The 13859-nt window shown below is 40.0% G+C and overlaps 1 protein-coding gene across 1 annotated transcript in view; it reads right to left on the bottom strand.

Moving 5' to 3' along the window:
• Positions 1-12130, bottom strand: part of LOC311240329 (WAS/WASL-interacting protein family member 2-like) — a 40149-nt gene extending 28019 nt beyond the window's left edge. The window contains exons 1-2 of the mRNA XM_084328908.1: positions 11996-12130; positions 10554-10669 (exon numbers count right to left, since the gene is read on the bottom strand). Of these exons, the coding sequence (XP_084185034.1) occupies positions 10554-10613 (60 nt within the window). The 5' untranslated portion in view covers positions 10614-10669; positions 11996-12130. The remainder of the gene's footprint in view (positions 1-10553; positions 10670-11995) is intronic.
• Between the last annotated feature and the right edge of the window lie 1729 nt (positions 12131-13859).

Raw genomic sequence — 13859 nt, 5'->3', positions numbered from 1 at the left:
ACTTCTTGACTTTCTATTTTTTACTTATTTATACTATCTTATTATTATCTAGCACACTCTCAGGAGTGAAACAGAACATTTCATGCAAAGTATTCTGTATTTCTGTATGACAAATAATAAAGAAACTTGAAACTTGAGTGCATCATCCCTGTTAGAGAGCAGAGTGCATCATCCATGAGAGAGAGCAGAGTGCATTATCCATGAGAGAGAGCAGAGTGCATCATCCATGAGAGAGAGCAGAGTGCATCATCCATGAGAGAGAGCAGAGTGCATCATCCATGAGAGAGAGCAGAGTGCATCATCCATGAGAGAGAGCAGAGTGCATCATCATCCATGAGAGAGAGCAGAGTGCATCATCCATGAGAGAGAGCATCATCCATGATAGAGAGCGCAGAGTGGGCCCTGACTGAGACAGTTTTATAGACAGTTCTATTAACCCCTTGCTTTGTGTTCCCCTGTTCCTCATACCTGGCTAACTGAGTTAGCCGGATAATTTTCAGGATAGCTTGACTTAAGCCAGAACTTTCCGTTCCCTGACGTCGGATTGTCTAAATCGCTATGGCAACAGATCAAAAAGTTTGAACCTGGTCGAGGGCAAGGTTTAGTTCAGTTAGCTGGATAAACCATGGCCACACCCTCGCAAAGAAATGCAGCTCGCTTCCTGAAATAATCCTCACAGTCTAGATCCCATTATACCATTCTGAATTATGTTTTTGTGCTTCGTTCTTCTAGAGGGGGCTTTTGAAATGTAAAATAATAGACCTAAAATGCTGATAATAAATTTACTTTGTCCTAAATAATGCACGTCATATATACGGCGCTCGCGAGGTGCGATACACACACTATGTGGTTATTTTAATAACGCGGAGCATTGTAAATGTGAATCCCGCTGGGATTTTTTTTCTTTTTTTTATATATATATTTTAGCATTTTTACAGCTTTTTCATGGTCACGCAGGACCGACAGAGGAGAGGGCGAACGGGAGGAGAGGTGGGGAGGACATGCGACAAATAACGTCGGGTGCTGGGATCGAACCCGGGTCGGCCGCGTAGATGCGCGTGGCACTATGGTACGCGCCACAAGGGCGTTTGGCTCTGATTAGTTTCATATTCTCCGCTGTGGATGTATTTGCTTAACGGAGCGCCCGGATTGTGTTTCATTCAAGCATAAATTGAAGCGTCTTTATGCGTGGACTGTGGATATTAATTACGAGGAATCTGAATCTGTGGATTGTTGAATTGTATCACTGTCACTCACACGTTATTGTGATATTGTAACTGGGATTAAAATGTCTGATGAGATGCGCTGTTTGACGGATTTGAGAAATTGAATGAGTGATCGAACGTTGTGAACAAGCGACTCCTACAAGTCGGTTGGTGCGCCTGCGCAGTAGAATCAGGAAGTGTCGGGGGCAGCGTGAGCCTCCCACGCGTTACTCCTCGACACTGAGAGATCGAGCTGCGCAGGTGAAAAGATGCGACTGCTGTTACCTCAAGTACCGGAGGGGACTTGTGCTATGTATGACTTAGTCCACATTGCAGCCGGCTTGTGGGAGGCAAGAAACAGCGTTCGTGACAGGGGAGGGTTGAATTGGATGATACGAAATTGGGATGGGAGAAAAAAAGGTAAATGGTAGAAAAAGTGGATCAAAAAAAAAAAAAAATTATTAATAGTGAAACTGTATAGCCTCCCTCCAAGCCTCTCTGACACCGTTATTTCGGGGGTCGCGCCTTGAAAACGTTGTTTATATATAAAGTACATGATACCTAAGTCGAGCACATACAGTACAGATATCCTCATAAGTATCTATTCATTCGTATCAATTCGATACTCTTTGGGCTTGTTTGTATCTACTTATTCTGAAAGAGTTGAACTAATTATTTTTGCTAGCAAGATCTCATTCGATTATTCATTACATTAAGCCTACTGCCAGCAGGCACATTTAAAGAAATATAATCTGATTGATTGGTGTAATGAGGGACTTAACATTAGCCTATAGATTATGCATTTAACTTGTCGGCGAGGCTATTGAGCCGTACTGTATTGTAGGGCTGGGCGATATAACGATAATTTTTTTTGGACCTGCAACAGGGCAGTTTTAAAACCAGAGACAGTGGACAGACTTGTCTTTCTTGCCTGCAACTTAAAGTAATGGCTTTGCTTGTCCAAATGACAATACTGACCAAATTGAGATTTATTTTTCTCTTTTATTTTGTTTGCTTTCTAATTTAAAATACAGTTTGAAACCGTCTGTACACAGTAGGCTATGTGTGCTAGCAGAGCTAGTCTCCAGTCATGAGTCACGGTGCACATGTGCGGTGGTTTGTCCACCAAAAAAGCGCCAAAAGATAGAAAAGAAACTAGCAGAGCCAGAACTGTTCAACTCCCCTGGAGCTACAGCCAGCAGAAAAGCCGGTTTACTTTCGCTTTCAAACAAGCTGCAGCCTGAGAACTGGAGTGTGAGGGGATGTAACACTAAAGATGGCGGCAACGACAAATAATTGCTGCAAAATAAACATACATCTGTTGTTTAAAAAAAAATATATATATATGTTATATATTCGATTTTTCTTTTATCGATTTTTTTTTTATTGTTATCGATATCGTTATCGCGATATCATTTTTGGCCATATCGCCCAGCCCTACTGTATTGTACCCATTCTGCAATCTGTTAATAAAGTTTTCAATCAATCAATCAATGCCGTTAGAAAATCAGGATTTCTGCGATCGACACCTGCTGTCTTTTCAGGTGAGGCGGCCGCAAGCAATTATCCTGAGTAACAAGTCTGGTTCGAATTAACGAGACTGAATCAGGCAGCGTTCGAGGAGCAGGGAAAGCCTGGATTCAAACATCGGGTTAATTGAATCTGGATAATGGGACTTTTGATCGACTTAGTTGAACCAGGTACGGGGAATAGGGTCCTGGGCCCTCATTCATCAACGTGGCGTAGAATATGTTCTATTTCCACACGTAAGCACAGAATCTAGAATCAGTGCACGCACGAAAAAAACGGGATTCATCACACGTGCGTACACAGGTTCTACGCACACCTGTCTTGATAAATATGACTTTGATCCTACGTTTGAGCTCGTGCACTGTTTTAAGTATTTGCATACCAGAACCGCCCCGATTAACCATATACGGTAATGGAATACCCCCATGAAATGTGGAAAAATGGACTAAGCCGAGGGAAGCGTGTTATGAGAACGGTGATGTCGGATATGATATCTATTAACCATTGCTGCCTGGGCAGCGCAAACACTAATAAAGACCGTGCTGGAATATGACTGCCTTTTCCCATGTTGTTTGATTAATACCCAGGGATTAAAGTTCTCCTCAATTTTATTCCAAATCGCGATGGATCTTCCGTCAATTTTCTACCTGCTGCATATGATTTCTAGAGGCATACTACAATCTATTTTGATGTCAGTATTGGGTAGCCTATATAAACAATAATACGAGAGCATATACAAGAACAATGAATCTCACTGCATGTATGATGTAGCCTGCCTTTCAATACATGAACTTGAATTCCATCATGTTTGTGTGCGGGACTCACAAGGCTGTTGTCACAATGGGTGGTACCGGTACAGTAATAACAGTCTACACAATATCACGATGGACCATGCCATAGCCTATGTTCTATTATGACATGATCTGTGAGACAAATGTTCTAGAATGTTTGATTAAGATATCATACTCTGACAGCATGCCTATGATCAACAAAAACGCGAACTTGAATCCCATCATCATATTTACATAGTCTGTCCACTATCTGGTGTCATTGCAATGCGTTTTTTATTCTTTCTTATACAGTAAAAAGGGGGAAGAACACTATATCGTGGGTGTTCATATGACTTGTATTCTGCTTACAGCTTCGAAATTCCACTTGTTTCGTTTAACGTAAAGCCTTTTAAATATAATCAAAACGTTCCCGTGTTTCTGCGGTCTGTGCGCAAAATAATAACGAGTTGAGCTACGCCCCGTATATTCCGATAACGCTATATAAACCATGCTGCATTCATTCTGAGAGAAATATCTATTATTCCAAATGCTATTTATAGGGTTTTGACCATAATTACACTACTGTTGCTATTTTACAATGAACTATAATGAATTACGGTTCATACAGAACATGCCAGTGTTGAAACTAATGCACAGAAGCTCATTTCCTTGTTGTAATAATATATTCTACCACTGGGCGTCAGCTAAGTGTGCTCCGAGCTGTGCGTACACATAAGCACGAAGTCAAGTTCAAGTTGAAATTGATGAATCCCACTCTTTGCTTAGAAATGGTCGTACGCACAGGTTAAGCACAAATCTGTGCGTAAGACACGTTGATGAATGAGGGCCCAGGTCTGTGGAACCCGTGTTCAATGTTTACTAACAGAGAAATGATACAATTATTTTTTAACCTGAGACTCAATGGCCTTGGTTCATTTTATGTGAAGACCATATAAAAGAACACATTTTCATTGAGTGCACACTGTGCGCCCCCCCTACACATTCATATTACATACATACACACATGGTGTTCAGGTCCACTGGACCAGAAAGTGTGGAAATTGTAGGTGAAAACAAGTAAATATGGTAAAAATTCAACAAAAGGGTTCACTGTGTCCGTCCACTGTCTGCCTCCACCTTGTTTCATTTATATTGTTCAAGTTAAACATTATTTATTCCATTCATGTCTTGATTATGTTTTTTCTCTTTACAAACACATATCACATATTATCACAAAAATAACAAATAGCACTTTTAATGATAAATGTGATCTAGCAGAGGTCAATGGCAAAAATATACTATCAGGGCCCTATTCCCCGTACCTGGTTCAACTAAGTCGATCAAAAGTCCCATTATCCAGATTCAATTAACCCGATGTTTGAATCCGCGCTTTCCCTGTTCCTCGAACGCTGATTCAGTCTCGTTAATTCAAACCAGACTTGATACTCAGGATAATTGCGCCCGGCCGCCTCAGTTGAAAAGACAACAGGTGTCGATCGCAGAAATCCTGATTTTCTAACGGCATTGATTGATTGATTTAAAACTTTATTAACAGATTGCAGAATGGGTACAATATAGTACGGCTCAATAGCCTCGCCGACAAGTTAAATGCATATCTATAGGCAAATTTTAAGTCCCTCATTACCCCAATAAATCAGATTATATTTCTTTAAATGTGACTGCTGGCATGTAGGCTTAATGGAATGAATAATCAAATGAGATCTTGCTAGCAAAAATAATTTGTTCAACTCTTTCAGAATAAGGATAAAAACAAGCCCAAATAGTATATCTAATTGATAATAATTATATTATGAGGATATCTGTACTGTATGTGCTTAGGTATTATGTACTATATAAATACATGGTTCCCAAAGAGAGGCTTGGAGGGAGGCTTGCAGTTACACTATTAATCAGGTTTTAATCTGTTCATCCATACATGCATTGAATTGATTAACCTTTGGTTTATACCAGTGACACCTCATGTTCATCATCAGATAACAGTGCTTGAAAAGATAAATGCATTTTCTCAAATTCATTAATCAAAACGTCAAAGGCTCATTCAATTGATCAAGTCACGTCACGTCATCAAATCCATCAAACAGCGCATCTCCTCATATATTTTAAACCCAGTTACAATTAGAGCTGCCGCAGTATTGATTTTTTCCTTACCACACAAATTTGCGAAATATTTCCAACCGCCGCGGTAACCACAAAAAAAAGTTTGAATGCATTTTTTCTTTTTTTGTAGTAGTAGTAGTAGTAGTCTACTCTTTATAGCATATAGCCTGCCTCTAGGCTAAATGTCTATCTTTAGAGGATGACTTTGCAGCATGAATATTGTTTGGGATTCGGCAAGCACGCATTCGTTATTGAAAGTGAAACACAGACAACATAGGCTACTGAACACTGTTTATTGACACTTGCAACTGGCAAGAACACAGAACAAATTGTTCTTGAAACTAAATGTGCATATAACAGAAACAGTTATAAAATACAAATAAAACATAAAGTGCACATTCATTGTAAAGGCCGGCCCACTCGTTTAAAAAACAAAAAACAATAATGAAATAATACAAGGTCTAATAAATTAAATGAAAAGCCATTTTCGCATTTATTGTCTCAATTTTAGCCGCTATATATGGAATAAACAATGCCTTGAACATACCGGTAGCTTTTAAATGAACATAAGGCCACTTATTTGCATTGCAAAGTTAAGAAATAAATAAAAAATTCTAAAGCGCACGTTATTTCGGCAATTGCTTGGACAATAAAACAAAACAATAATGAAATAATAAAAGGCATAATAAATTAAAGGCCATGTTTCCGCTTTAGTTTAGCCTACTCTCTCCCCAGCTCTCTCCAAAGGCCTTTGAAGTGACTCATCCTATTGCGACTTGGAATTCCTCGCAAGAAAAACCAACATATTAACATTGTCGGGTTTGAGAGATGCTCTCAATGGAGTGACAATATTCCCCGCTGCACTGAACACCCGCTCAGATGCAGTGCTGGTGGCGCATACTGCCATGTATTTTCTGGCAATCTTTGCAAGTAGTGGGTATCTGGACTGGTTGTCGCGCCACCATGCAAGAGGATCTGAATGAGAGTCCATGGCTTCCTCTTGTACATACTTGGTCAACTCTGTGTCAGCACGCAGTCTCTTGGGAATAGGCGTTGAGTGCGTCTGGTTTATTTTTTTGCCGAGGAGGTCTGCCAGTTTCCTTTTTCTGTCTCCTCCGCCTGTTGGCGTACTGGGTCTTGGCTGCGCAGCCGCATCATCCTGTTCGGGGATTTCCATCATCTCCTCCAAGAGCGCATCGGTCAGTTCCTCACTGGGTGTGCTGTTCTTGTACCGGGGATCAAGAAACGAGGCCTTTTCCAGTAGCTTCTGTGTTGCGGGTAGACTGTATTTCTTCTTTAAGATCTCGGCCATTTTCCGTTTAATAAGGCAAGTCAGTTCCGTGTCTTCCTGGGCTGGCAGCAGCAGATCTGTTGTTAAAAGGTCCAAGACCGGTTTGACAGCAGACGCAGTGACCGTTTTCTCTGCTGACAGTGCATCTGTGAAGTCTTGCACCGGTTTGAGTGCCGCATTGACAGATTCAAGGACCGCTATGTCCTGCCAAGTTGGTATCAAATGTTGGCTGCGTCGGTCATCCACTAACACTCTACGAATGGCAGGAGCTTGCTCCAAAACTCGCTCTACCATCTTTTGCTTCGTACCCCACCTGGTAGGGCAATCCTGTTTAATAGAAGAAAAAAAACACAAGAGTAGGCTAAGGATGTTGTCGTAAAACGAGTAATATTATTGCCCAAGGTGTAAAAGAGCTGTAAAAGATAAGCTAAAAACACAGATAACGCCATTTATATTTATTCTGAGATGACAATTAATTGATATCTATAGACTGGATGGAGCCTCTAATAATAATTATTGCCAATAGACGTAAAATACGCTGTAAACGTTATAGCCGCAGACAATGCCACTTATTTCAAATACGTTCTTTGAGATGAAAATTCATACAGTAACTATTTATTTTGTTAAGCATCTGGGCAAGTATTGCCTCTTGATGCCTCAGTGTATGTAAAAAGGTCATGGTGCAAGATGAGGATTTATGCGGTAATTATAAATATATAAATGTAAATATTATTATTAACGTACAAATATATATTTAATTAAACTGAAGCATTTAATATAGAAATTTAAATGGCTATATAGGCTATTTAACTCACCAGAACTAAGCTTTTTCGGGGCATTTTGAGTTCATCCTGTTCTCTCCGTAGTTTTCTTTTCTTCTGCCAGCTCTGAGAAAACGTGGTGACCAATGTTCGGCACAGACCCATGGCTCGTGCAGTGCGCTCCTTCTCTGATGTCATCGCATTGGTGACAGCCAGGTGAAGATTGTGGCCAAGACAGTTTAGCCATTGCCAGCCCAATTCCCCCACTGCTGCAATAATATTTGCCCCATTATCTGTAGTAATACAAGTCAGTTTGCTCTCATCCAGAGACCACTCTCGGAATGAGCAGCGAAGGGTTTCGGCCAGATATTCTTTTGTATGGCTTTCTGGTGTGAAAACGGTCTCCAAGCACTGGGCTTTCAGTTCCCAGTTGGAAGTGAGGTAGTGCACCGTGAGGCTCATGTAGGGCATCATATTTACACTGGACCACATGTCCATTGTGACAGAGAAATGGTCCGCTTCTTTTATCTGTGCTTCGACTTCGTTTCTTACTTTAAAGTACATTTCTGGTATGGCTGTTTCCGAAAAATATGTTCTGCCTGGCAGTTCATACTGTTTGTCGAAGGACTGAAGCATAGCTCTGAATGACGGCTTATCTACAGTCCGGAAGGGCACCATCTCCGCAACCAAATACTCTGTTACAGTTTTTGTAAGGGCTCGCCACTTGTTGCTGTCTCGATTATATTTTGTTACTCTGGCAAATGCGTCGGCAACTCCTAACTGGCGCAGTGCCGAGCCGGTACCTCCCGAGGTAGATGCGGTGCCTTTCATTTCATCGTGTACAGGGCGATGAGTGGTCCTGAGATGCGATGCCAGATTTGTCGTGTTTCCTCGCATCACATTTATTTTCTTGCTGCAAATGCGGCACACTGCCTCATCTACATTCTTAGGCTTTCCCTCTTCATCAGGCTCAAAGCCAAAGTGTTCCCAAACAGGTGAAGTTACATTCGGTTTAGCTACAAGATCCATGTTTACTTTTGAGTCGATTTCAGTATAGCAGCAACGCACATGGGGTTCGATCAGAATGTTAACTGCGCAACTGCGAGTGGAAACTTCCGACCACATGGCGTGAAGAAAATAGGCTATACACAATTATAATAATATATTATAATAATAATTATAATAATAATTATATAATAATAATAATTATTATAAACATAAAAAAAAAAAAAAAAAACAGCGGTGATGCGGTATTCAGTTTAACTCTGCGGTGGGCGTGACGTAACAGCGATACCGCGGTAATGCAGTAACCGCGGCAGCTCTAGTTACAATATCACAATAACATGTGACACTGTCACAGTGACAGTGATACAATTAAACAATCCACAGATTCAGATTCCTCATAATTCATATCCACAATCCACGCATAGACGCTTCAGCTTGAATGAAACACAATCCGGGCGCTCCGTTAAGCAAATACACAGCGAAGAATATTAAACTAATCAGAGCCAAATCGCCCGATAGGTTTCATTCATTAAAAATATCCCTGCGGGATTCACATTTGCAATGATCCGTTTAGTCCGTTATTAAAATAACTGTGTGTCGCGATCGCCGTATCCGTATAAATATGACGTGCATTATATAGGACAAAGTAAATTCATAGGCTGAATGATTTATTATCAGCATTTTAGGTAGACCTATTATTTTACATTTCAAACGAAGCACAAAAACATAATTCAGAATGGTATAATGGGATCTAGACTGTGAGAATTATTTCAGGAAGCAAGCTGGGATTTCTTTGCGAGGGTGTGGCCATGCAGGTTATCCAGCTAACTGAACTAAACTCTGCCCTCGACCAGGTTCAAACTTTCTGATCTGTTACCATGGCGATTTAGAAAATCCGACGTCGGGGAACGGAAATGTCTGGCTTAAGTCAAGCTATGCTGAAAATTATCCGGCTAACTCAGTTAGCCAGGTACGGGGAACAGGGCCCTGGCATCTAGATTGCTTGTAATTGAGATAATTGATAATTGTTATGGCTTTATTGTTTTAAAACCCCAATAATGGTGTGGGTCCACCAGACCTGTGACCACTGGGTGAGTAACTAACACCACAACCACACAGGGGTTAATACAAGTCTTTGATACTGCAGAGCCATGACATTTGCCCTGAGGCTCCAGTAAGCTGTCAAGACCATCTAGGAAGAATACACGGAGAGAAGAGAGAGGAGGAGGGGGTGAAGCGGAGCGGGAGGAGGAAGAGACAGAAAAGGATACAGTGAGGAGGAAGAGGTAGGGGGGAGATGGGGGAAGGAGGAGATGAATGAAAAGAGGAAGCTAGCTTAGCATTATGCAGACAGAGTGGAGGTAATGTAATTATTACAAATGGTAACGGACTGTTTTGAATGACAATAGCATTAAGCATCGAGTATAAACATTGGGCCTAACAAAAATAATTGTTGGTTTCAGGTTGCCGACCGACCCTGCCGATTTATGTGCGACCAGATATATTTTATGAGTTTTAAAAAAAAAAATAAAAAAAAAAAAAAAATCCAATTTTTTTTTTTTTTTTTTTTTTAAGAATACAGTTTCATAGAAATCTTAGTCAAACATTTAGTATTATGGATATTAAACATGCTGGCAGAGTACATGCATCCATGTTGTTGTGAACATTTTAATTAAATAAAGAAATTCCCTATCCATAGTCGCCGTGGGAAAGAATAAAATAAAAAAATAAAATAAAATAAATTCCCTACCTACCCATGGCCAAACTGACAACCAACCTGAAACCAACTATTAATTTTGTTAGGCCTTGCTGTGCATTGCTATGTCCACGGAGTGAGACATAATAAAATGGGTTGCGTGCGTCGTGTGTTTACCTGGCTGAAGGTTGGGGGAGGAGGGGGCCCCCCCGGGGGAGGAGGGGGAGGAATGGGCATCCTACTGCTTTAACTATCTGCCAAGTCTGTTGGCTTCGATACACACCTGGGTGACCCTACAACACACACACACACACACACACACATTTACAGTACAACAAAAATAAGTTGTCATATAATAGAAATACTTTTATTATGCAGAGGGAAATTTGACACTGAAAATCGCTCAACATTAAACATTTAGACAGAACAGGTCACGAATAAGAATAACAAAACAAATTGCCTAAGATAAGAATAGAATAAAAATGGAATAAAATATACAGTAAATAAATACAGTAAAGATATACTGAGGTCTACAGTAGTCATCTAGCCAGAGTGAAAATATAACAGTAAAGTGCATTAACAATACAAGTGATTAAATGTGATGTATATAACAAGCTACTGAGTAATATACGCTAAACTGATATATGTACAGTCTAATGTATAGTGAATGATACAGTAAATATATTATGGTAGTAAGCCCTCCAGGGTAGTGGTACATATGTAATAGTTGGTATTGGATAGATATAGATATATATATATATACAATATACACAGGTATGTATACATGTATGTGGACAGGGATATATGCAGATATATCCAACAGTAAATATATTAATTATATACTGTATATATATATTATATATACACATATGGCTATCATACAGGTATGTAAACAGTAATATATGTTCAATCCCTATTCCCTGCGTAGCCCTTAGCTGGCATGGCCTTATACTGAAACACAAAACGTACACACTGAAAACAGACTTGGTTCATTGGTTGTTCTGACAGTTAACACTAAAAGGCAGTAGGCTACCTTTTATTTAGTCAGATCTAATAACCATGTAATTAAGCAGCAATAACAAATAAACCAAAACAAAGCCAACACTGCTGTAATAGTAACAAAGTAGTTTGGAGAACAGTATTCCTCCTCATGACAGTTACCACATCATGGCTGCTAGTAAATTATCCTAAATGTTGTCTAATGACGTTATTAACATGCGTTCAAAAAAGGAAACCAAGATTATCACTAATAATCTCTGCCTATAATGCTACACACTGCCGACGGTGGCCTTTCAATTACCGTTACTTCCTGCAGAACGTTATGGATGTTGAACAACATAACGGTACCTATAAACGCAGTCTCTCTAGTCTAGTCGTACCCGGTCCAGGTCCTAGTTAACCGGGCAGTTAAGTTAAGAGTCAACATGACAAAATATATGTTATCTCGATGCACGTTAATGTGACTGAAAACTGTCAACATTTGGAATAACTAGCTAAGGTAGCTAGTTGCTAACAGCATTAGCAGCCCGTGCAGCTAACGTTGGCAGCAGCAGCGGGCTGGCAAAGCGAAGACATCATCAAAACATACAGAGTCTGCACATCAGAAACACGTCATTTACCTGATGTTAGCGGGCCATTAGTTCAACCTTTTTTGGTAGATTCAACTCATATTTGCTTCTCTTCGCTCTCTCTCTCGTGTTTACTTCATAATAATGACTGTGGGCCGTTCGCTTACATTCTGTCTGTGTTGTGCTTATTATTCTGCACTGATTCGTGTCGTCGCTGTGATTGTGTCCAACCGACGTGACGATGCGTTCAGGCGATCCTCGTCCAATCGGAAATGTATCGTGATTCGTGTGACAAAATGGTTTGATTGATTGATTGAAAATGTTATTAACAGATTGCAGAATGGGTACAATACAGTACGGCTCATCAATACACACAACTGTTAAGGGGTTGCAGACCAGAGAAAGACTTTCGTCTAGTTTACATCAGGGTCCCCCATTTTCAATTGATTGATTGATTGATTGATTGATTGATTGATTGATTATGATTGAATTGATTGATTGAAAACGTTATTAACAGATTGCAGAATGGGTACAATACAATACAGCTCAATACACACAATTGTTAAGGGGATGCAGACCAGAGAAAGACTTTCGTCTTGTTTACATCAGGGTCTCCCATTTTCAATTCATCAGGACATATATGACATACATGACATACAGATAGACAGTACTGCTACATCTATACATTTATGACATACCAGATTTGCAAATACAGTACTGTTTGTGATACAAAAATAGTCCAGAAAAGAGAGTATATACATTTGACGTAAAAACTGTACATTGGAGGAGGTTGGGTAGGAGGGGTTGGGGGGGGGGGAACACTGTATAACTGTACAAGCAAAACTGTACATTGGAATATTGACAACCATACTAGGTAATTTACTGTACATTGGAGGGGGTTGGGGGGGGGGAACACTGTACAAACAAGCAAAACTGTACATTGGAATATTGACAAAACCATACTAGGTAATTTACTGGTTATGACATTTACAGGGGCCAGTTTCGAATTGCAGTCTCCCGTAGGTGTTCTTTGAGAGTGGTTTTGAAAGTGGGTAGTGATTCACATTCCTTTACAGCTTTAGGTAGGGCGTTCCACATTGATGTGGCATAATTGCAAAATGTGTTTAGTCCCTTGTTTGAGCCGAATCTGGGTTTAACATGATTTGTGGAGCTCCCTCTGGTGTTGTGATCGTGGTATTCACTGACCTTTGGGAAGTATTTTGACATGTACATGGGTACCTTGGTCGTGTAGTGTATCTTGTAGACCAGGCCCATTGCAAGTTGCTGTACTCTGTCGTCTACTCTAAGCCATCCTAGGTTGTCAAAGTGGGCAGGGGTGAGGTGGGTTCTAGGAGTAAGGTCAAGCAGTAGTCTGACCAGTTTGTTTTGAGATGTTTGTAATTTAGTTTTTAGAGCCTTTGAGGTTTGCAACCAGCTAGTCTTCCTGGGGTCCACACACAAAAAAACATACAAAAACAATCACTATTGCAAAAAACTAAATTATTAAAAGTCAGTACACACAATGCATAATGAACCTACTGTAACAATTAATATAGCTAAAATTACATTAGTGTAAAACAAAAACAAAAAATTACTTTACAGTGTTAAAAACAATTTAAAAACAATTTAAGATTCTTTTTAAAAGTGAATCTACTGTAAATGCAGCAGAGGTTCCGAGGCAGGCCATTCCACAGAGTTAATGCTCTAAAAATAAAAGATCTCCCCAAAGCGCTGGTTCTAGGACCTGGCAATTCAAGCTGCCCACTACTGGAAACTCTAGTGTAATGCTCGTGCACAGTATTACTAAAAACAATCTGATTATGTATAAAAACAGGAGTTTTACTGCTCATGACCAACTTGAACAGCACAAGTATATTAAAAGACAATCTATTTTCAACGTTAAGCCAAGAGAGGC

The sequence above is a fragment of the Notolepis coatsorum genome, assembly GCF_963971535.1.
Source record: "Notolepis coatsorum genome assembly, chromosome: 14".
Classification (NCBI taxonomy): domain Eukaryota; kingdom Metazoa; phylum Chordata; class Actinopteri; order Aulopiformes; family Paralepididae; genus Notolepis; species Notolepis coatsorum.
The sequence above is the reverse complement of the archived record's forward strand: the minus strand, read 5'-3'. Positions and strand labels throughout refer to the sequence as shown.